Source organism: Leptidea sinapis, chromosome 38 (assembly GCF_905404315.1).
Source record: "Leptidea sinapis chromosome 38, ilLepSina1.1, whole genome shotgun sequence".
Taxonomy (NCBI): domain Eukaryota; kingdom Metazoa; phylum Arthropoda; class Insecta; order Lepidoptera; family Pieridae; genus Leptidea; species Leptidea sinapis.
Window position 1 is genome coordinate 6881044 of NC_066302.1, and position 24869 is coordinate 6905912.

Consider the following 24869-nt stretch of genomic DNA (forward strand, 5'->3'; position numbering starts at 1 on the left):
TTGTATGCTGATGCATAATCATCAACAATTATGTAATCAAGTGTAATGAATTACAAAAATAACTCTAGTTGTTCCCCAAGTTTGGGCAAGTAAATATAACATTAGGCAAACGGCGATATTTTACCTTTAAACGCCGCCATTGGAGCAATCAAGACGTGTTAAAATGAAATAATTACGTTTCCTTTGTTCAAAAAAACCTTTTGCAGCAAGAAAAACTTTTCTTGCTGAAATAGTTTCAGCATGTATCGGATCTCTTGTTACCTGTAAGTATATCTTATATATATATATCCTGCCGCCGAATTCCACCTTCGCACGACACGCCACAAGTTAGGATATCATCCTCATCATCTGGATGTGTGGCGGTCCCCCACAGTGCGGTTTTCAAGGAGCTTTCTTCCACGTACTACAAAGCTGTGGAATGAGCTTCCTTGTGCGGTGTTTCAGGGACGATACGACATGGGTACCTTCATAAAAAGCGCGTACACCTTCCTTAAAGGCCGGCAACGCTCCTGTGATTCCTCTGGTGTTGCAAGAGATTGTGGGCGGCGGTGATCACTTAACAACAGGTACGCTCGTTTGTCCTCCTATTCCATAAAAAAAATTTATAAAATTCTCGTGTCACAATGTTCGTTCCCGTACTCCCCCGAAACGGCTTGACCGATTCTCATGAAATTTTGTGAGCATATTGAGTAGGTCTGAGAATCGGCCAACATCTATTTTTCATACCCCTAAATGTTAAGGGTGGTCCACACGAAATTTTCTTTTTTAATTTTTTTGACATTTTTTTAAAATTTTTGTTTGATTATGAGTCAGCATTAAAAAATACATACAACTTCAAATATATGCTATATATATATATATATATATATATATATATATATATATATATATATATGCTATCCTGCTCAGGGACGAGACGAGCAGGACGTTCAGCTGATGATAATTGATACGCCATGCCCATTCCAATGCAGTGCCGCTCAGGATTCTTGAAAAATCCCGAAAATTCTGAGCGGCACTACAACTGCGCTCGTCACCTTGAGATATAAAATGTTAAGTCTCATTTGCCCAGTAATTTCACTAGCTACGGCGCCCTTCAGACCGAAACACAGTAATGCTTACACATTACTGCTTCACGGCAGAAATAGGCGCCCTTGTGGTTCCCATAATCTAGTCCTAGTAATATGTATATTAAATTAAGTTATGGTTGTAAAACACACGGCCTTTACATGTACCAAATGGAAAATGCTCGACACAACTTGCGAAAAATAATTATAAGTAATAACTGACTAATTATAAGTTAGAAGTACCTGCTTAACAATCTCTCCTTAAACTGAGTAGTATCATTCTTGCTTAAACAGCCAATAAAATCATCAAATTATACGACGGGTCTTAGCTGTGTTGGCTGAAGCCAGGGACAGTATTGTGTAAACTCGGAGTCCTAGGACAGTTGATTGCACAGTAAAGTCTGTGATATACAGCTTACCCACTACCAACATGCTTTTGTGGTCGGACGCGCACTTAAACTTGCGATATTATTGCCGTCACACAGAATTTACGACAGAGAATTTGCAATAAGGAAGAGCGCAGGGACGGTATCTCTGGAACAAACTCTTGATATAAATTATTTCTAGCGCAATAAAATGTTACGAAACAATTCCTGGATGGTACTATATTGGACAATTGCATTGTTTCGTCTATATTCTCGCAACTTATTTCATCTGAGTGGTATATACCTATATAAAGACGTGTAATATAGAAATCTATTTCTTTTGGAGTGAAAATTATTTAGCGGCGTTAAGCACTTTTCTTTGGGATGGGTATAAAATGTTAAGCTCGCGTCAGGACACGTGACATGATTGAAAATTCGTAGGCATTTGTTGAAATTATGGATGAAACTTGATTTTTCTGAGAGATAAACTTTTTAATGTGAAATAATTGTAATAGTTGTAAACTGTTAATTTTTTTATGAATACATTGTCATTTTTGTGTACGATAGCGCAATAAATGAATAATGTATTTAACCACATAAATGCTAGTACTTTTATATAAAGCAATTCGTGCGAAATTATTCCCTAACCATTTCAAAATATTCAAAAATGCACAACGTTAATGTTCAAGTTTTCACTTCTGCCGGCACTCCCGGAGTGCATCCCTTATGTTGTTCTTCATGGTTGATAAGCTTTGCTCATTTTTTTTATAAAATGCTCATAAAAGTACAAATCGAATCGTTTTATTAGGTCATTAAGTACCTCACTCTTATGAATGTAAATATGTTACGAGTACTATAAAGGTAACCTTTTAATGAGAAGTGGCAAGAAAGTAAAAAAAAAACTTTACAACTTTAAATACTAGCTTCCATCCGCGGTTTCGTTCGTTGGCAGAAATGAATCAATGTGATGATAACGGCTGTACTTTATCGCTTGGCTGGGACCATCACAATTTCAGAATTAAAACATACAAAATGTTTATTACAAGTTTCAAAAACTAAAAACATTATTATAAAATAACAAAACAATGTACTAGATACAATTAAAATTTAATTATTTTTCACTATAAAAAAGAAAATAATTTATTCTAATAATTTTAAAAGATAAAATGCAGGGAATTATTATAGAATATTTTTGTATACAATATTGTAAGTATTTCCGACCGGTACAAATAAGATAAAATTAAGGGCATTAGACACGCGAACAGGCTACATAAAAGTAGTTGACCGTGAGAGAAGCATGGCTTTTCTAAATGCACCCCTGCAGGTATGTAATGTCTGTCCTTGTAATAAAACAACTATATAAAGAATTTAAAAAATAAAATTAAAGAAATAAATTCTGCATAACATTAATAAAATCTGCGATGACTTGTGATAAATTATGACTGCATGCCAATGATCGATGAAAAATCAATACACTGTGTGGTTTTATGAAACCACGATGCAAATTAAACTGTAAAAACAAAATAACATATTAATATCAGCATATAAATCGAAAGAAAATAATAAAATATTATGTAATAAAAAACACCTTTTGTCAGGTGGTAAGGTTGGCACCCACGCTTCGTCTCTGGAACAAGAGCTTAAATCTGCCGTCTAAGGCTGAGATATAGATAGTACTTAGACCTTGCTCAGACTATACTTACGTAATACTTAGCTGAGTGTGATAAAACGCGACCTTAACTTATGCATAAGGTTTATTAGCTTAAGATCAGTATATTTTCAATTTGTTATGTTTCAAAGTGATAACCTAGTGATAAATTCTGGGATTAAATTTAGTTAGACGAATAAAATTTTGAAAACAAAATTATGAACGATGCGGGGCACGAACCCGCGACCTCTTGCGTTCCGTGCAAGCGCTCTTTCCAACTGAGCCAACCGTTCGAGTGACGTATCGTTGATAAAATCTTCTAGGCTTTGTTCAACTCTCAGGTTGTGGCTTCATCTACAGGATCTACTTTACAGTTGATAACCTGCTCAACCCCAATATTTGCATATTAGGAAATTGACTTGAGTTGTCGCTCTTGTAAATCTAAACATAACAATTTTGTTTTCAAAATTTTATTTGTTGTTTGATGTAATAAAATTTCACTTTAAAACGTAATATTCGATCATATATCAGTATTATGAATATACCTACAGTATCTATCAATATGAAATACATATATTAAATGTGTGCTTTTGTTATATTTCTAAAATTTACGACGTTTAAAACACACTTCACCATCATCATTTCAGCCGGAAGATATCCACTGCTGGGCAAAGGTCTCCCCCAAAGATCACCATGAAGGTCCTGCGCTGCCCTCATTCAACCTATTCCGGCGATCTTGACCAGATCGTCGGTTCATCTTGTGGGGGGCCTACCAACACTACGTCTTCCACTACGCCATTCGAAGACTTTACTGCTCCAACGGCCATCTGTCCGTCGAGCTATGTGCCCTACCACAGCCTCTTCAGTTTTGCAAGCACTGGGCTATTTCGGTGATTTTGGTTCTCCTACAGAACTCCTCCTTTCTGATTCGATCTTGCAGGGACACTCTTAGCCGTTTCCATTGCCCTCTGAGCGACCATTAGCTTCCTCATAAAGGCTCATAGTTAGCGACCACGTCTGCGTGGTTAAAGAAACACCCATAATTCATATGAACCTTTAATATCAATTACCAAAGTTAAAGCAAGCCTAGTTCTTTTTTTTTAATTTAAGTTGTAGTAATTGCACGGAGGTTGCACAGCTTTACAAAATAGAACAATAGAAAAACGCAAGTCTCGTAATCTCGCAATAAAATTGATAATTTGTAAAAGTGTACACAAGTACGTAGATATACACTCGTTCTTATGTGCCAAGCCCTTGTATTCCCTGTAGGCCCGATAAGTTTGAGGTATTTCTAATCGAAAATTTTAATAGAGTTAGGAGATCCAATGTACTTTCTTAATGGTTACCAGTGTAAGCATGCCTTTATTCTCACCGCGGGGCGCTTTTGGACTAAATCGGCTTACTTTTAAATAAAAAAAAATATTGCCAAAATATCTTAAGACCTTAAGTTATAATAACAACTTTTTTTTTAAACGAGAATAAGGGACGAGACGAGCAGGACGTTCAGCTGATGGTAATTGAAACTCCCTGCTCATTACAATGCAGTGCCGCTCAGGACTCTTGAAAAACCCCAAAATTTCTGACCGGCACTACAACTGCGCTCGTTACCTTGAGACATAAGATGTTAAGTCTCATTTGCCCAGTAATTTCACTAGCTACGGCGCCCTTCAGAGTGAAACACAGTAATGCTTACACATTACTGCATCACGGCACAAATAGGCGCCGTTGTGGTACCCATAATCTAGCCGGCATCCTGTGCAAAGGAGCCTCCCATTGGTAATATCTGCCACCCATAAACAACTATTTTAAATCTAAATTACTTTAGGTTCAGTTCATGAGCACCCTACACTAGCACTTAGGACCTACTAAGTAAAAATGTAAACAACCAAAAGCACCGTAAAATTTAAATAAAATTGAGCACCTCGAAAGATAGCCGCAATAAACTTTCTGTTATTGTAATAAAATCCATTTTATAACAATTAGAAAGCATTTGTTATAAGCAGATATCAATTTATGAATGTAAGAAAGTTACTATAAATAAAAGTCAGTTCGAGTGTTCGAAGTTGATAAAACTGGCAGAAATGAAGCGCCAATTCAGGAACTCTGCATATACTAATTTCAAATATGCGTATATCATTACTGTAAATCCAAAATCCAAAGAATAACACGTAGAGTCAACAAAAAAAGCTAAAAGAGTAAGTACAAGAAAAAAATTCATACAATTTTTAACCTGATTAATTAATCTAAAGTTTCAAGCCAAAATTCCACGGGCTTTTTATTATTATATATTTTCATTATTCGTCCTACCAGTTTATAGTTTCCTTGATTTGTTTAATATCACTATTATAAGTACAAGTATGTACCTATAAACTGTTACAACAAACTTACAAGTAAAGTAAAGTATAAATAAGTATAAAATAGTAAAAAATAATTTTTACACTAATAAAACCTATCACGAAATATCAGATTATCACATAATAATGTAATATTTCAGAAGGTAAAAAGTACAAATGATATGTAAAAAATATTTTTTGCTTCACTTTTTTCATTATTATATCATACTAGCTGTGCCCCGCGGTTTCACCCGCGTTTTTCTCGTTTCCGTGGAAATACCGAGATAAAATATTGCCTATATTATAGCCTGTACATCATTTTGTTCTATTGTCAAAAGTTTTTGCAGCGCACGCAAAAATAGGTTTTCGATTTTACACCTTGTGTTACAAAATAGCAATTTTATTACGGATCCCTAATTTTGATCTTAGCCTATAGCCTTCCTCGATAAATGGACTACCCAACACTGAAAGAATCATTCAAATCGGACCAGTAGTACCAGAGATTAGCGCGTTCAAACAAACAAACAAACAAACACTGCGGCTTTATAATATTAGTATAGACTATGTTTAATATCTACATAGTTTGTATTCAGCCTAAGTAATTTGCATGCACAAAAGTGAATTTCCTGACGAAACAAATCCCCTGCATCACCGCACGTAAGTCGAATGCTCAATTAAATAATTGTTTGTGGAATGTGACGTGGCAGAAGACAGCCGTGGCCGTGGGCTCCATGCAATCAGTTCAGGCGAGTTTCACCTGGAGTATTCGCTAGCTGTTACTTTTACAACGCGCCGCCGCACACGATAACGCTCTGTTTCCCAGTCGCATTGTCTTTACATACGTTTATTGGAAAACTTTGACTTTCCACGAATCACACCATATTATTGTCAACAACTAACGTCTTTTGTTTCATTCAGCGGGTTTTTTTATGTTCCTATTTTTGTTCCAGCTTTAAATAAATAGTATATATATTATATTTCATGCCTTTGGAAATATTTGCGAAACCCAATCAATTTATTCTTCAATATTTATTTTCGTCACAATGTAGAACTTGATATCTCCACCATTTTAATAATTTAAAACTTTATATTTATATTGATAAGTTGTATTTTTTATTCACTGAGTGGTTTATTTTGAAGGCTATGGGTTTAATTCGAGAGTATTTTTGTGAGAGTAATTTATGAATTTGTACCAAGCTATTAGCTATTTTTCTTCACACATCTTTACGTCTCCAGCTATTTTCTTTTCTTTCTGGATGCATATTAATTATGGAGACGGTACTATATACTACACAGAATTAAAGACATCGATACTTCAAGATCACTGATTTCAAAGCCCAACAGATTTCATTCTTTATTAAAGAAAGATGTTTTGGAATTGCGTCTCTAATGAAATAATTTATAGCAACAATTATTTCTGCATCTATAGCATCAGAAATGGCAATTTCCGGCTACTGTATAGTGTCGGAGATATGCACGTTTATGAATAATTGAATAGACATTGGTAATCGGAGGCGACGCGTTTACGTGTCGTGAACAAAATATAAAATAAAGCGACAGTGATGCCGTTATATATATTAATAATTAATTTATAAGTGATAGCTTCTCCGAACTCGAAATATTTATCTGTCTCTCTCTCTCGAAATTTTTATTTGAAACATATTGTATTTCGTCGCAATTCTAATGATTTTAATTTATTTATTTATGACTTTGAAACCTGAGTACAAAATTGTAATTAATACCATTCAAACTGAGATACTCATACGTGTGTTTCTAATTGGAATTCCAAATAGACGGGGTAACTCGTCATTTTATTGAAAATGACTTAAATAAATTTGTAAGTTGACTGATTATACGTGATCACCGCCGCTACAGAATAATACTCTAGAAGTGGGGGAAGAGTCACTCTAGAAGTGGGAGAGTCACGCTGCCGTCTTATGACGTCCGCACATTCGGGCCAAACCCTGGGTTAATTACTACACTCGCACAAAATACCGGCATGAAGTAGTGGCCTAGTGCCGCTATGTTTCTCATAGGTTAGTGGCGAAAACCGGAGGAATGGCTCTAGGCTCTACCAGAGAATCCCTCCCCGAGCATTCTCGCTAGGCCTGCTCGTCGTGTTCTGGAGAGGGCACAGAACTGTCCGAGGACAAACGAGGCAGTAACACCACGGCACTCCGCTCCACGGTTAATGTAGACTTTTGCAACATCAGGGGAATCCACTCCAATTTAAACGCCGTCCACCACCACCTTGAGGGCTTTTTATTATTATATATTTTCATCATTCGTCCTACCAGCTTGTCTGTGAATTTTTTATAGTTTCCTTGATTTGTTTTATATCACTATTATAAGTACAAGTATTCGCTAGGCCTGCTCGTGGTGTTCTGGAGAGGGCACAGAACTGTCCGAGGGCAAACGAGGCAGTGTTACTGCCTCGTTTGTCCTCGGCACTCCGCTCCACGCTTAATGTAGACTTTTGCAACATCAGGGGAATCCACTCCGATTTAAACGCCGTCCACCACCACCTTGAGACTGCGTAGCCGGCCTTGTGTTTCCTTACGGAGACGCAGATATCTCGACGTAGCGATACGTCATATTTAAGCTACCCCGGGTACAAAATTGAGCATATTTTTTGCCGCATGCCGGGGTGAGATGTGTGTACGTTGGGGAGGATATCTACTGTCGTCGTCTCGGCATTTTTGAGTACTACTAGTAACGCAGAAACGGATCATCTCATGGGCTGTGTTCAAGCGGCAATTGACGACGTGCTTGCACAATTCCTCTCCGCTGTAATCATAGTCTTGGGTGATTTCAATGGGCACAATGCCGAATAGCTTAGGTCACGTACCACAGACTACGCAGAGCGATCTGTGCATAATTTTGCATTGGCGTATGGTCTGTCCCAATTGGTTGAGTCACCAATGCGGCTCCCGGGTGTGGATAGCCACATGCCGTCCTTATTAGGTATTCTGCTGACTACACATCCCGATAGTTACCAGGTCTTTGTCGACGCACCCTACGGAACGTCCGACCATTGCCTGGTCAGGAGTGTAGTACCCCGTTCCACCTGATTCCTGCTGCCGACTTCCACCTTCGCATGGCATACCACAAATTAGGATATCATCCCCACCATCTGGATGTTTGGCGATCCTCCACAGTGCGCTTTTCAAGGAGCTTTCTTCCACGTACTACAAAGCTGTGGAATGAGCTTCCTTGTGCGGTGTTTCCGGGATGACATGGTTATCTTCAAAAAAAGCACGTACACCTTCCTTAAAGGCCGGCACGCTCTTCTGATTCTTCTGGTGTTGCAAGAGAATGTGATCGGCGGTGATCACTTAACAGTACCTAACTTAACCCGTACGCGCGTTTGTCCTCCTTTTTGCATAAAAAAATATCTCTTGCAGCACTAAAGGGATTACATGAACATTGACGACTTTTGACAATGCTGTACAAGCTTCTTTGAAGGTACCTATGTCATGTTCACCAGAAAGCACCGCGGAAGTAATTAAACATATGGTTGAATACGTGGACCCAGAACCATTGGTCAGATAGCTGACCACTAACAGACGAGCGTGGAGGTAATTTATATGCAGAATCAGCCCCGATCATGACTACAGCTTCAAATCAAAATTACAGTATACGTATGTTTTTGGCCCATTCCTTTTATTGTTATAAACATAAATCCTCTAATAATATTAAAAATACCCCGATTCGGAAATAATGTTTTTGGGGTTACTAAGGACCTAAGTCCTACCGCCCACAGACTTTTACTCCAAGTTTGCTTTGAAGTCACACACCGATCAACCACTGCGTTATTCAAACTCGTTAATTTGTGCATATTGCTATTAATTTTAACCAAAAATTTTGTGAGAGGAATGACTTATATTCATACTACTTATAGACTAGCCCCCCTTATTCATAATGGTCCGCTAACTTGAAACAGCCGCTTAGGAGTGTTTTTTCTCATTCTGACTTAGGTCAATAGAAGACGACAGAGTGAGAATTAGCAATGCTTTAAGTTAGCAGACTATTATGAATAAGGGGGTAGATCTATTCGAATTTGAAAATATAAGCTAGGAAGTGCAAAGAATGAATAAAATTTGTCGACGAAACTAAGACGTCTGCAGCTAGTAATTATTGTAATATTGGTATACTTATGTTAACATAAAAAACGACTTGTAAAAGTACATAAAACGACGGCACCGGTGCGGCTCCTAAATAAGAATTTTTTGGATACGGTATGCCTGTGACATGGCTTGGATTGATGTACTGGGCTGCCTAAATACGTAATTAGAAGTGGAGAGCAAATAGCAAACCAATTTAACAGCACCAAATTCATATTTTCATCGTTTCTGGTAGTGGTCTTTCAGAGGACAAAATGTGGTGTTTTTTTTGTGAAACACACACAGATTCAAGCTAACAGCATGTTCTTAGCTTTAATCTGATGTTTAGAATTAGTGCTCTAAAAACAACACCTAAACTTATTCTACTAGTCATAGTTACCCAATGTTCAGATAATATAGAAATTAATTGCAATCAGATAGGGATTTGAGACCTAACTGGTAATCCCCCCAGATAACTAATGTTAAAACAAAACAATCATCATACAATAAGTAGATAGGTACTCTACTTTGCCTACCACTCTAATACATCAACTGTTAAAATAATATCTGTCTATCAATCTCTCTCGAGCTCTATAATTTAAACAACGATTACTGAAATTAGCGGTGTAACCTTTTTGTTGCAAAAAACTGTTATTATCTCGTGTTTCAAGATCAATAACGCGCATTCGTTAATTTAACGAGTATCGAAACGAGAATCACGATCGCCAATGGGCAACATTTTTGTGCCGATCACGATCACGACACAAATATAAGCACTATTGTCTTCCATTTATCGATCAGTAGATAGTGCACAAATAATGAGATTTTTTTTCCATTTACAATATAATCTGAATCTGAATCGACAAACCGATGAACGTATTGTGCATGGCAGTGTGAGTATGAGATTCGGTAGTAGATACCTTAGTTTGTTAGATAATATTACTTATTACCGTTGCACTGATGGAACGATCGTGCAATTGTCTGTTCTTCAAACGCCGCTTAGGTCTGCTTCACCGTTAGCTTAGCACCAAATCTGTTTACAGACGAACCGTATACGTGCTTTGATACGGATAATAAACTTTCGTGTCACGATCTCTGCGAAGCTGTCTACGTAATCTGTTACCAGACTTCCTTATACGGAACTTGTGCATATTTTAGGGTTATCGCAATTCGCGGCCTGCATTACCGTCATTTCCCGAGTGCTTATATCGCTATCTCCACTTAGGAGCTTATCTAGATGGGCCCCTTTTTCTCTATTCCAGCAATAGAATCGTAAAAGGAATGTATTAATATTGTAGGCAATGTAGCAATGACTTAGTATTATACATATTAGCTCTGCGTAATGCCATTAATATGACAGTGTGCCCGGTGGTACTTGAATAGCGTGGCAATAAATTACACTATTACAATATGAATAACAAAAAGTAACTCTTTCGCTACGGACCGTAGTTGGAAGATAATTCAATTCCAATACTTTTACGTTTTTCAACTTTTTGCACATCTTATTTTCTCACGAGTGAGCTTTTGCAAAGTTAAAAAGAAGTTTAGTTGGAAACAGGTAAGTTGTTGCCAAGCGCAGGTAACTCACTGAACACCGGTCAGTCCCTTAGGGATGAGAATTAATACGTTCGTTGCCCTTGTCTAGTCCGGGCTGCGGACAGGGCGACCTGCGTCCACACTCGCTTGTTACTCGCGACACAAATCGTACTGGCTGACTTGTGCCTGAGCTATTTTAAGGACACGCTCCGAACCAGAATCTACAATTATTTCATACGATACAACGGTGTTCCACATAAATATTTAAATTGTAATCAAACTTTCTGACATGTTCATTTATTGGCAAATATTTTGCAAAAATGCAACTCGTTCACAGGATAACTTAACACCTTTAAAATTAATACAAACAGATATTTATTTATACTACACAATATTATTATTAATAGAAGACAAACGTTACTCTGTTTTTTGAAAATATAATTTGATGAATATTTATAATTAATAATTACATATTATAAAATAAAACAAACTCCTCCACCGCGTCTGTCTGTCTGTCGATTGACGATTGAGATATATCAAAATAATGTATGGTGAAATTGTGTATATTATGGTCTACAGAAAAGTCCGCGATGGAATACCTATGTTTTTGAAAAATTGGCAATTATAATGCGTTAATATAAAATCTGCACAACATATATATATCTGTCGGGTCATTAGTTAAACATAAAATCAATTGATTAAATTTTATCAACTTTACGTTACCAGTCAAATTAAAAGTTTGAAACTAAAAACTTAAACCTATCAAAATTAAAACGTTTTTTATAGGCTACGAACGGTAGTCAATGTTGTTCTATGTACACACGAAGTACAAGGTACGAGGGGAGGTCAAAAAGTTCGCGGAATGACTGGGAAAAAAGATGAAATGATACATTATGTTATTTTTCCTTTTCAATATATTCCCCCTTAACACGAATACATTTTTGGGATCTGGCATATAACTTATTAATACCGTCGAAAAAATAGGTTTTGTCTTGGGCGTCAAAATACGCCGAAATCGCCGACTTGACTTCATCATCGTCTCTAAATTTTTTTCCACGCAGCTCTTTCTTCATCTTTGGGAATAAATAAAAATCGCTAGGGGCCAGGTCTGGACTGTAGGGTGGATGGCGTAGTTGTTCAAAACCGCATCGATGAATGGCAGCCGTCGCAACATGACTCGTGTGAACGGGCGCGTTGTCGTGCAAAAGGAGTACACCTTTTGTCAGTTTTCCTCTTCTTTTTTCTTTAATAGCTTCTTTTAATCGGTCCAATAGGGAAGCGTAGTACTCTCCCGTTATAGAAACACCACGTTCTTTATAATCGATCAAAAGAATACCTTCAGTATCCCAAAAAATAGTCGCCATGATCTTTCCGGCCGATTGCGACACTTTAAATTTTTTTGGGGGTGGTGTGCCTTTTTTGTGCCACTGCATCGACTCCTGCTTTGACTCAGGCTCATAGTGGTGAACCCAAGTTTCATCACCGGTTACAATTCGGGCCATAATTTCTTCCCTAACTTCTCCACAGCGGTCCAAATACTCGCGGGAACAGTTGACGCGCTCACGTTTTTGCAGCGGCGTGAGCATTCTCGGGACCCACCTTGAACACACTTTACTCATGCCAAGATGTTGATGAAGAATATTTAAAATTGTGGTTTCTGATACTCCAACTGATGCTGCAAGTTGTTTCTTCTTCAACCTTCCGTCTTCCAATACAAGTTTTTCAACTTTTTCAATGATTTCCGGCGTAGTGGCCTCAATGGGCCGTCCAGGTCGAGGATCATCTTCAATTGACTCCCTTCCTTGCTTGAAAAGGCCGTGCCATTTGTAAATCATGGTTTTACCAGGAGCAGAGTCTCCGTAAACAGCTAACATCTCTTGCAAAATAGTTTGAGGCGTTTTTCCTTGTTTGGTGAGGAACTTTACGACGGCGCGATGTTCAATTTTCTCCATAGTGGCTAGTTTGTTCCCGATTTACTTGTTCACTCGTTTGTAACTCGAAAGCTAATGACCCAATTAGGCTAGAAATTGGCATATATAGTAATTATGAGTTACTCAAGTAGCGGCTACCTGGAGGAGCGACCTCACCCCCGCCAACCCCGCCATTCCGCGAACTTTTTGACCGCCCCTCGTATTTCGGGGTATCATTTTTGTTTGTGATTTAGTTGGACTGAAACAAAATATTACGGACAGCTTGCCACAATACATTACCAGTCAATAACATTGCATCAGCATTTAAATAGGTTAAGACGTTTCAGAGAGTTCATTGTGCTGTTGTGTAGAGAACATTAATTATTTTTTACTTTTATTCATGTCGGTATTTTTTTGTAATTTTGTAATGATGAAGGTATGACCTATATTTACGCAAGGATAATACATATATTGATTTTTATGTAACAACACCAACGAAAAAATAGGGAATTCCATGTCCTATAGTTACCATGATATCTCGATATATTCTATTTACAAAACTATTAATAGGTACTTACAGACACTTAGCAACCCAGAAAAATACAAAGTTATACTTATTAATATTTTAACAACGACCAAAAACAAAACTTTATTGTTTCGAATTCCGCGTAGATTTTTAATTTATTTGTTATTTAAAGAACTACCTACTTACTTATGTTTCTTAAATTTTAGTACGGTTCATGAGATACACAGACCTTGCCCACTTCTCCGTAATTCATGATTCTGGGCCAATGGCAAGGTTGGTATGTACCCGATCGGTTTTCATTTACTTGCGAGAAATTAAAATGCAATTGTGATTCGGACTTTTTGCAATTATTTTTAATGACTTACTTTATATACAGCCGTGGGGTCAAAGCTACACAACACAAATTAAAAATTAGTTGTATTACAAATATAAATGACGATGTATTAAAAATTAATGAAGTTATTATCTTAATTAAAGATATGTAAAAGTGCTATTTTTTTTGGCCTACATAGAGAATAAAAATTTGAAATGGAATACTAATTGATGTACCTATCGCCTTATACTCCTCCACGAGTTTCTGAGTAAAATGGTCATTATAGCAGACGGACACATGTTCTACCGGAAATACGAGTATCCTACTAAAACTTTTTTTTATATAAGAGTGGGCAAACGAGCAAGAGTCTCACGTAATGGTAAGTGGACCGTCCACAGTCTTTGGACATCCGCAACACCAGTGCAGGGGTCAAAAGATGCGTTGCCGGCCTTCAGGAAACAAAATAAAACAGTAGGGTATAGGACATATAGGCATTAAAAATTTTAATTATTAAGTATACATATGTCCCTCGCTTGCTTATTGCTTTATTTGTCAATTTATAAAAAATAATTAACATGTTTACAAATTTGACAGTCATATCATTTCGTGAAAAAACGAAGAAAGATTTTATCGACAAACATAAAACTCCCTAAAGCTACAAGGTTAAATTACCTAAAAGCTGCGGGCGATGGGAAACCGGTTATGCGGTCCTTGCCAAAATACCTGGTCAGAAACGATTGGTCCGTTTGTACTTAATTAATTTGGAAATTTTAAATTTCAGAGGCAACGATTGTAGCACGAATGAATCTACCGAGAAGCTGAATGAAGGCCGTTAGGGCCTGATGGAGGGATTAGCGTTCCGAACACTGCTTTTACTAGCGGTGCTGTCACGCTTTGTAGGAACAAATGCAGCTCGATTTGGTGACCGAATCGCCCCAAGGGTTCCAGTACCATACGCACCACGGAATGTACCTTCAGCCAATAGTTACACAGAGAGTGAGGATAGTGAACTCCAGGAACAGGAGTATGATGAAAACATATTCGCTATCGAACATGAGGAACGGAAGCCGAAGACGGAAACCTCACACAGGCGTCCCGCGCGCACAGAAGCACATAGACTCGAAATGAGCACAGAATACTTCATTATACCAGAGAGATCATCGACAACTCCATCCACTACTTCATCACGAACCAAAACTATTTCAACATTGAAACCGTTCAATTTTACCTTATCAAGTTCCAAGAAAGTTTCTCTCACAAATTCATTGAGGACAGATCCTTGGGCTCTTCCTATATTGGCGCTGTCTTGCGTTTTAATGGTCACCATAAGTGGATTTGAAGCCTTTGTGATATGGGGAGCCAGTCGTAAAGCTCCAAGCAATCGCCACTTGCTCTTGGGACAGACATTACTTTTTGGACTATTTTTGTGTGCAGGGACTGCAGCATTGCACACTGCATCACCTAATGTGTTTACGTGTGGAGCAATCCGGTTTGGAACGGGAGTGTCGTATGTTATAGTATTCGTGTCGTTACTAGTGAAGTGTGTTTTCCTGTTAAGTTTAAACGGTGGTGTTTATTTACCTGCAGCGTACCAAGGATTGTTACTCTTTTTCGCAATAATGATTCAAGTTGCCATCGGGGCGCAATGGCTGGGAGGTTCACCTCCGCAGGTTACAACAGATGGAGTGAGATGTGATACTCCACTGCCAGATTTATTATTATCTCTTTGTTATGCTGCGTTTTTGATTACTATTGTGGGTGGGGTTGCGCTACGCTCACGGGCGATACGAGACAACTATCGGGAGACGACGCATATAGCAGCAGCTGCTGGTGCGACAGCAGCCGTTTGGTTGTGCTGGGTGGCAGCAGCTTTGGGAGCGCCAGAGCGGCATAAAGATGTATGTATCGCAGCTGGTCTGCTGGGTACGTGTACTGTCGTGTTCGCTCTGATGTTTGCTCCCAAAGGCAGGCGCCTAGCAGCTCTGGGCCGCGAAGGCCGGTGGGATACAGACCGCGAGGAAGGCCTCAGTTCTCTGGGCGCGGGTGGCTCTGGTTACTCGCCGTCCTTCTTCCACTTCAAGCCCGTCAAATACGGAATGGTTTCGGCGGCCGCTCCACTTCCAGCGCCTCCAATATTGGATCGTAAAGAACCTTCTGCTCAGCAAGCCGGTTAGTTAAGTATCCAACTCATGAACATTTGTGCTTGTTTTGCAATTTATATTCTCATGCAATTGGGTTGTTTTCAGATGCACACGGTGGTATGTTCGTGGGTTCTTACTTCCACACTCGCACATTGTGCCCTCCGCCGCACTACCCCCTGCACCCATTAACACAATATTATAACTACAATTACCCGCCTTATAACTTCATGTTACCACCAGGTACTACGAAATCATTTTTGTAAATATTGTATTATAATGTATATATCTGTATATTTTTTATTCATAAGACACCTATGAAAAATTAGTAGGATGATTTGATATTTTATTAGTAGGTATTGAAAAAAAAATCGTCTGTCTGTTCGCGATAAACTCAAAAACTACTGCACCTATTCTCATGCTGTTCACTAATGGATAGAGTGGTTCACAAGGAAGGTTTTAGTCACATTTGTGTATACATTAACGAAATTTGTTGGAGGTTTCGAAAAAAATAAGTCGTCCGGGAGCTTTCAACGAAATCTCTGTCTAAGCCCTTTGAGATATAACTTTTAAGAAATATATAAAAATATAGTGGAATTGTGTATCTTATATAGGTCTACAGAAAAGTCCACGATGGCATATGTGATCCTTAAGAGATAGACATAATATAATAATATTGACACACTTTTTACACAAATTATCTTGCCCCAAGTTAAGCATATATAGCCTGTGTTATGGGTTACAAGACAACGATATATTTAATACAATATACTTACTTACACATACATAAATTCATTTAAACATACATAAATACATTTAAACATCCATGACTCGGAAACAAACATCCATATTCATCATATAAATGCTTGCATCTACAGGGATTCGAACCCGGGACCTCTAGCTTTGTAGGTAGGGTCGCTAACCACTCGGCTATACAGGTCGTCATAGATACCTATCTCTTAAGGATCACATACATACTATATCCATTTTAATGCTTGAAATTGTCAATTATAAAGCGGTCATATAAAATCCTTTTTTAAAAAAATATCATATTAATCCTTATCACTTTATTACTACATGTTATAAAATTATTCATTTCCTGATGGCTTTGGACTAAATTATTCCTGAATACTTAGGGTACATAATTTTTTTTTCTGTTGACAGAACAGCGTTTATCGGGTCAGCAGTTTATAAATAAAAGTCAAACAATCGCTGCCCTCCGTATAAATCATGGATACTTGTGGTCATTGTAATCAACAGAAAAATATTTGACATTGTTGACATAGGTATATGAATGTACTCTGACTGAGTTCACAAAGGCGGCATCTTGTATTATAGAAATTATTTAAATATTAAGACAAAATATTGACTTGTAAATTTTATTTTTTATCATATGTTTATCACAACTTAGTTCTTGTATTTCAACTGGTTTTGACATGTGACATTGTGTGACTAATACCTATAATCTATATGACTAAGCTTTTAAATTGTACCTATTAAATTGACATATATATATAATTATTTTTATGGACAACTACACTAGCGCATTAGGATCACCCTGTAATGTTAGTGTTAAATTGAAATTATAATTAACTTAGAATAATAACGCTTAGAACGTGAGTAGGCCCAAGCGAAATGAAGCAGTTTCAATGTGGTCGTTTATCACCACATGGCACATACGTTTCCCGTCGCGTCGTGTCATTCTCTTGAGTTCCAGGGCAATCAGTGCGCGGAATTTATTTGACAAATGACTTACTGTGCAGTGAAAGGGTGTCACAAAGCGTCTTATAATAAAAATTATGTTATAAGAAAATCACATTTCACACCTAAATACTATTTCACAACTTTTAATTTAAGCAAATACATTCGTCAAAACAGTAAAATATTTTGTAAACGAAACAGACGCCATTAAAAAAATATGTTGCCAGCTATGAATGTACTATATACCCCGCGTTCCGCTGGGATAGTTTTTTGTGTTTATTGGCAGATATTGATAGGAGGCTATAATGTACGACGCCACATGATGTTATAAGTATTCAAAGCCAAATAATCTTAATTCAATTAAGGTTAAACTAAGCGCTTCTAGTCACTAGAAATATTTCTTTAAAATTACTGAATTTACCATATATTCGAAAAAAGTTTAGCTCGTGAGAACATTAACGGCCACTCTTTTTAACCGACTTCAAAAAAGAAGGAGGTTCTCAATACGTCGGTATGTTTTTGAAGTGAAACTTCTTTATCGACGTATGAGAGAAATTTTAAAGCAAATCGACACAATTTTCGGTTTCGCGCCATTTTGTTTTTATAAATCCAAGATGGCCGGCGCGCAAATTTATGATTTCAACAATATTGATATCGAATCCGAGGTTCTCGATTTCTGATTTCATCCATTTTAGTTCCATGTGGCACAACAATTTCCGAAAGCTGCCTATAAGTTGTTTGGCATTAGGGTTATCGTTATAACCAACACGCAGCCATCTTTGATTTAAAAAATGATCCCAAATTCGTTCTTTGCACCCTCGTGAACCTCGGATACGATATCCATATTGTTCAAATCATAATTTTGCACGGTGGCCATCCTTTATTTCAAAAATGATCCCAAATTCGTTCTCTGCACCCTCTATAACCACCGATACGATATCCATATTGTTGAAATCATGATATTGCACGTCGGCCATCTTGGATTTCAAAAAGTATCCCAAATTCGTTCTCTGCACCCTCGAGAACCTCGGATTCAAATTCAAATATTTTTTTTCCAAATAGGATGTGACATCACTTAATGGAAGTCAAAAACTAACACCCATTCCAAAATGAATGCCTCAGACCTGAGAAGAACGGGTGCAACAAACTCAGCGGGCTTTTTTTTATCGAAAAAATATGTTTACAAAGTAATAGTGTACAATTAAACTTAATATTTAATAGCCTGAGGGCGGACGCTCCATTCCCAATCTGTGGTAGCATTAAGGAAGTCATTTATGTTATAGTAACCTTTACCACACAAACGTTTTTTAACAATTCTTTTGAGTAACGTAATACTTTTGTTTTGAACATTTTCTGGGATCTTGTTGTAAAAGCCCATCGCCCCACAAAAGACTTACTAACTCGACTTAGCCGAGTAGTAGGCATTATAAGTTTATGTCTGTTCCTGGTGTTAACATTGTGCTTATGACAGTTTCTATAAAATTCACTTATGTGCCTATGAACATGCATTACATTATCAAGAATATATTGAGAAGCAACAGTCAAGATGTTAATTTCTTTGAATTTTGCTCTCAATGATTCTTTAGGACCTAGGTTATAAATAGCGCGAATAGCCCTCTTCTGCAGCACAAATATTGTATTAATATCGGCAGCGTTGCCCCATAGCAATATAGCGTAGCACATAATACTATGGAATTCGATATCAATATTCTTGAAATTATATATTTGCGCAGCGGCCATCTTGGATTTCAAAAATCATCTCAAATTCGTTCTCTGCAACCTCAACAGCCTCGGATACGATATCCATATTGTTGAAATCGTAATTTTTCACGGCGGCCATCTTGGGTTTCAAAAATTATCCCAAATTCGATCTTTGCACCCTAGAAAACCTCGGATAGAGCTGGGAACGGCGCCTCTATCGTCTCGCTTTTTCGTTTCACCGAGTTTCAAAAAACAACGATTCTAAAGAACATTTTTACTTACACTTCAAAAATTGTTACAACAATAATTAAATGTGTGATGTTTTTATTAAATTTATATTTTATTTCTTCTTTCTTATTACAATTTACTGATTTAGGGAAATGTCTAATCACTTGCAACATTATTCGGCTGTCTGTGTTGGCGAATGTGAGTTCGTGTCGCTCACGCACACATTAATTATAATGTTACTTCTATATTGACAGGAACTATGTATGAAACTATCGTTCTGAGCGTTATATTTCTATGACAATAAATAAGTCAAAAAATTACCATGACACGTTTTGTTGTTGTTAATCAAGTTATTAACTTGTTATATAATATCGGCATAAAGTTATAAATTATTAGAACGACCACATGTTTATGATAGGGCTTTAGGTCCATATTCCAGATATTTCCAAACTGTCTTCATAATTAATGTGCATGAAAGACAAAACACTCTTGATCACGGGCTAAGTATTGAATTCTGTATGCATTTTAGTCATCAAAAACATGAAATACGAGTAAATTATTATATATAGTGGCAGTGATAATATAATTAGTAAACTAGTAATTGCGACAATGCCTACGCAGATTTGCTTTACTTTCCAATCTGACAGTTCAATTGGATTTTTTTTATAATATTGGGGTAATTTTTTTTTTTTTCACGAAACCTTACGTTATTTTTGTGTGTTAACCGTAGGCTATAAGAAAATGCCATCAGAACAATTTCGGAGATAAGCCGTAACATAAATATTCAACAGAAACTTCCAATCATGTTTTTGCAAACAAATTTCAATTAATTCGAATGTACTAAACTAAAATAATTTTCTTGTTTGAGAACCGAGAACAAACACTTAATTCAACGGGAACTTGTCACAAAACATATGCAATATATTATGGTAATTTAATGTAGGTATATGCACATTAGTGAATTTTCTAGAAACTATGGTAAGTACTCCAGGAATAAGGAATGCAGGAACATATAAATAGCATTCCGTTCCTTAAGAGCTTTATTAACCTGGACTATGGCTGTTTCCAGAAGATTATAAAAAAAAGTAAGTCATTTGTTGGGCATTGTTTAAGCTTTTACATGATCCCAGAAAATGTATTAAACAAATGTGTTACGAAATTCATAAGAATTAATAAAATACGTTTATGTTGTAAAGGTTAGATACTATAACTTAATGATAACACATCTTGGGAACGGAGCGACTGACGTCTCAGACTATTTAATTAATATACATATTTTGTTGTAACGAAAACTAATAAATACAATTTATTATGTTTTTAAAGTGTTAACCCTAACTTCTGGGATTAATTACACAAATAAAACTGAAAACAAAATTTTATGAACGATGCAGGACTCGAACCCGCGACCTCTCGCGTTCCGTGCGAGCGCTCTTTCCAACTGAGCCAACTGTTCCTACATCATTAATATTCTTTTATACATTTAATACACTACTCTTATACATTTAATGCACTCCTGCGCGCCGTCCTCGCGTTGAAGATATAAACAAGCTTACGAAGAATATAGGTACATTACAACTTAATGTTATGTAGCTTATATGTCATCCCAACTTACCTATATATTAATCAGTGGTGACCCGGAAAACGTTGTTCTGCCATATAAATTAAGTACCTACCCTGCGCCCGCTCATCGTATGAATTTTCATGTTACGTAATGAAATGTCACCAACCAAATTATTTGTATTGCATATATATAGGTATTTCTAAGTCAAACTAACCAACATATAATATACTAAAATTTTCTCCGAATCTTGCTGCATTTATTAGTATTTTATCGAATCTATTCAATAGTTTTTTCGTTTTGCCTGAACATACATACAGTCTGTATGCTACTAGATGAAACACGGTAAATTGGATGGTATTAATAAATAAGATGGCTTCTTAAATAATATCTTAGGTAAAGTCAAAGTCTGAAGATGGCGTCATTGTAGGCAATACAAGTACCCACTGGTTATAATTATACGTATCGTGGTATGGTTCTGCCTACTTCCGGCACTGACTTTGCGTGAGGATAATGTATACTATCAAACATCCTTTGTGTGTGTGATAAAGTAATTTTGACCTACAAGTATAGAGTATAGCAACAGACTGAAAAAAATGTAAATAAAAATGGCAGTTAAATATTGTCTTGCTCCGTCGACTTACTTCCAGCAATATTAGAAAATAGTTCATAAAGTGACTGTATTTAGCGTGACTCGAATTCGAGTTTTAATAGTAAAAGCAACCAAAGACAAAAATGGGTGCTCAGAAATAATGACACCATATTAAATGGAATCGTAAATGGGCGTGGTTTAGCCACATGGTAATTAATCCCTTTCACATCAATACCACTTAAAAGAGATACATAGTGCTACTTTGGTGTTGCTGTTCTATCGAGAAAATTATATAATTGTGCGTCGAAACTTATGTTTCTTATTTTTGAAAAAATATATCAAAGAACTAGACTATTCAGCATTTATGGTTAGAAATAGAAGAATAGAAGTTTCATTTTCACACAGGAACCGAGACCGTAGATTTGAGTAAATGATTTTAATTTAAACTGAATAGATCCACGCGTTCACGAGATAATGGGTCTTGATGGACAACGGACGAGCAAAAAAGTGATCTTATAAGAGTTCCGTATTTCTTATTGATACCATACCAAGTACCTACACCGTGATAGAGCTGAGTTCAAAAATAAAACCAGTTGATACCAAGTTGATTCAATTGCGACGCAGTTTAAGATTGAGAAAGAGGTATAGATCGGCATACAAGCATTCCGGTTAAAAAAAACATAAGTATCTATAAGTAGTTTTGACTAATAGTATATAATAGGTATTCCACCTTCGCACGACACGCCACAAGTTAGGATATCATCCCAACCATCTGGATGTGTGGCGGTCCTCCACAGTGCGGTTTTCAAGCTTTCTTCCTCGTACTACGAAGCTGTGGAACGAGCTTCCTTGTGCGGTGTTTCCGGGACGATATGACATCGCTACCTTCAAAAAAAGCGCGTACACCTTCCTTAAAGGCCGGCAACGCTCTTGTGATTCCTCTGGTGTTGCAAGAGAATGTGGGCGGCGGTGATCACTTAACACCAGGTGACCCGTACGCTCGTAAGTCCTCCTATTCCATAAACAAAAAGGTAGATATAGTTTCGAAACTTTAAAAATGTCGATGTGTATAATTTTAAGTGTGTAGGGGAAATTATTCAACCTACATTTAAATGTTGCACATTGAAATTATTGGAACTAGCAGTTGCGATCCATAGATATATATATTAATTACTTTGTATCATCTATTCTATACCTAATAAATAGTATATCAACAGGTGTGATGGTACGACCGGAGGAGACTGGCGTGTACACTAGCGTGGAACCGACCTTCAGCAGCAATCCCAACGTGTTCTTCCAACGATCCGAACCTCTACATGTCGGCATGATGTATTAAGGGATTTCGTGCATTACTTTTAAGTGTAAAAGATCGCCAACGGTCTTGTAAATACAATGTGTGGCATGCATTATCGTTATTTCAATTTGTATTTATCGACAAATTCACCCCTCTACGATGATATGCCTCATCCACCATTAAATGACCGCCATTTTAATTTTTATGTTTGTGTGATAGTCTGTGTACGAAAATGGCATTAACTAAATAGTTATCACAGAATAATAAATCTGATGTCTGTCGAACAACAAAACCTTTTTCTAGCGACAACTACACACATATTTAAGATTCTTAAAATTATCCAATTTTTTATTCTTTAAATCAATCACAACATTATTATTTTATGCTTTTAATTTGAGAACTTTAGCCATTAAATATAACTCTGACAGGGTTCGAAGTCATCATAGAAGGGTGTAGGTATTTGTCGATAAAAATCCTATGGTACAGTTCGTAAATATAGCACTGTCACAATGAGGGGAATCGGTAGGAGTGCGTTTAGGCATGAGTCCCACATAAAATTAATTAATAAAAAAACTTTGATACCCATAAAGATATAGATATTATTTTATGATAAGACAATTATTGTGTGGTAATATATAAAAAGCCATAATTCTTTTTACAATATCGACTTGATTTTACCACCATCTGTTCGATTAATCACTCTAAGTATACCAGTGATATTTGTACGGGAGGGATTTATATTCTGCATAGCATAAGTGATGGTGATCACTTACCGTGAGGTGACCCGTGCGTCACTTTTACCTACTATAACCAGTTATAGCCACAAAAAAAACACTTTCTAAGAGATTTACATAGAAATACCTGCCTAATAATAGACATTGAATATGTTATTTATAAATAAGAGTTGATGCTTAATTTAAAAAGCAACACGTTTTGATTCAGTAAAACAAATCGAAACATACTAATTTTCTAAGTTCCAATCATAGGTGTATTATCCCACTGGCGCTAGTACATAATACATCTATGGTTCTACTCATTCAAATTCAAATATTTTTATTCAAAATAGGATTTTAAATCACTTATTGAACGTCAAAAAGTACCATCCATTCAAAAGAGACTGCCTCAGACCTCAGAAGAATGGGCGCAAGAAACTCAGTGGGCTTTTTTTTTAATATAAAATATTGATATAATGTGATATCGCACAATAAACATTTATAATTAAAGAGCCTGAGGGTGTTCGCTTTATTCCCAGTCCGTGGTGTCATTAAGAAAATCGTTTATGCTATAGTAACCTTTCCCACACAAACGTTTTTTAACAATTCTTTTAAATTTTGTAACACATTTGTTTTGTTTGATACTGGGGCACGTTTTGGCGACGGCGATGGAATCTTATCACATTAACGTCTCCGTGACGCTAATTTTGACTTCACTAAGATGGCAGCCTTACCTCGTGTTAACGTTCGGGGATTATATTATTATTATACCTATGACAAGTTCCAAACTTTTTGATAAATTTAATGTAGTCATCGCATGTGGCTTTCCTTACTTCAAATAATTGTGAGGTGACTTTTAAAATAACGTTTTACGATTACGTTATAAAGATCATTGTACATCTATTGTGCATATTCTAAGCTAATACCTCTTAATTGAAATTCTGTATAAGTGGTTATATTAGTAGGTTATTAATATAAGGTTTAGACTAAGATTTTTGTAAATTATTTAAAGTGACTAGAGAATAGATATATTTATAAAAACAAAAAACATGAATTTGTAATTTATATCATTGGCAAATCGATTTTTGTAATGTGATGTTTTGCTATAAATATAATATTTAACCCACCCTGTCATATTAACAAGAT

General features: G+C 36.6%; 1 protein-coding gene across 2 annotated transcripts in view; it reads left to right on the forward strand.

The window, feature by feature from the left end:
* Positions 1–23122, forward strand: part of LOC126975833 (uncharacterized) — a 34072-nt gene extending 10950 nt beyond the window's left edge. The window contains exons 2-4 of one of the 2 annotated variants that reach the window (XM_050823867.1): positions 14580–15967; positions 16045–16179; positions 22934–23122. In XM_050823867.1, coding sequence (XP_050679824.1) covers positions 14641–15967; positions 16045–16179; positions 22934–23052 — 1581 coding nt within the window. In that variant the 5' untranslated portion in view covers positions 14580–14640 and the 3' untranslated portion in view covers positions 23053–23122. The remainder of the gene's footprint in view (positions 1–14579; positions 15968–16044; positions 16180–22933) is intronic. The other variant, XM_050823868.1, reaches the window with a different exon arrangement.
* The last annotated feature ends 1747 nt before the right edge of the window (positions 23123–24869 follow it).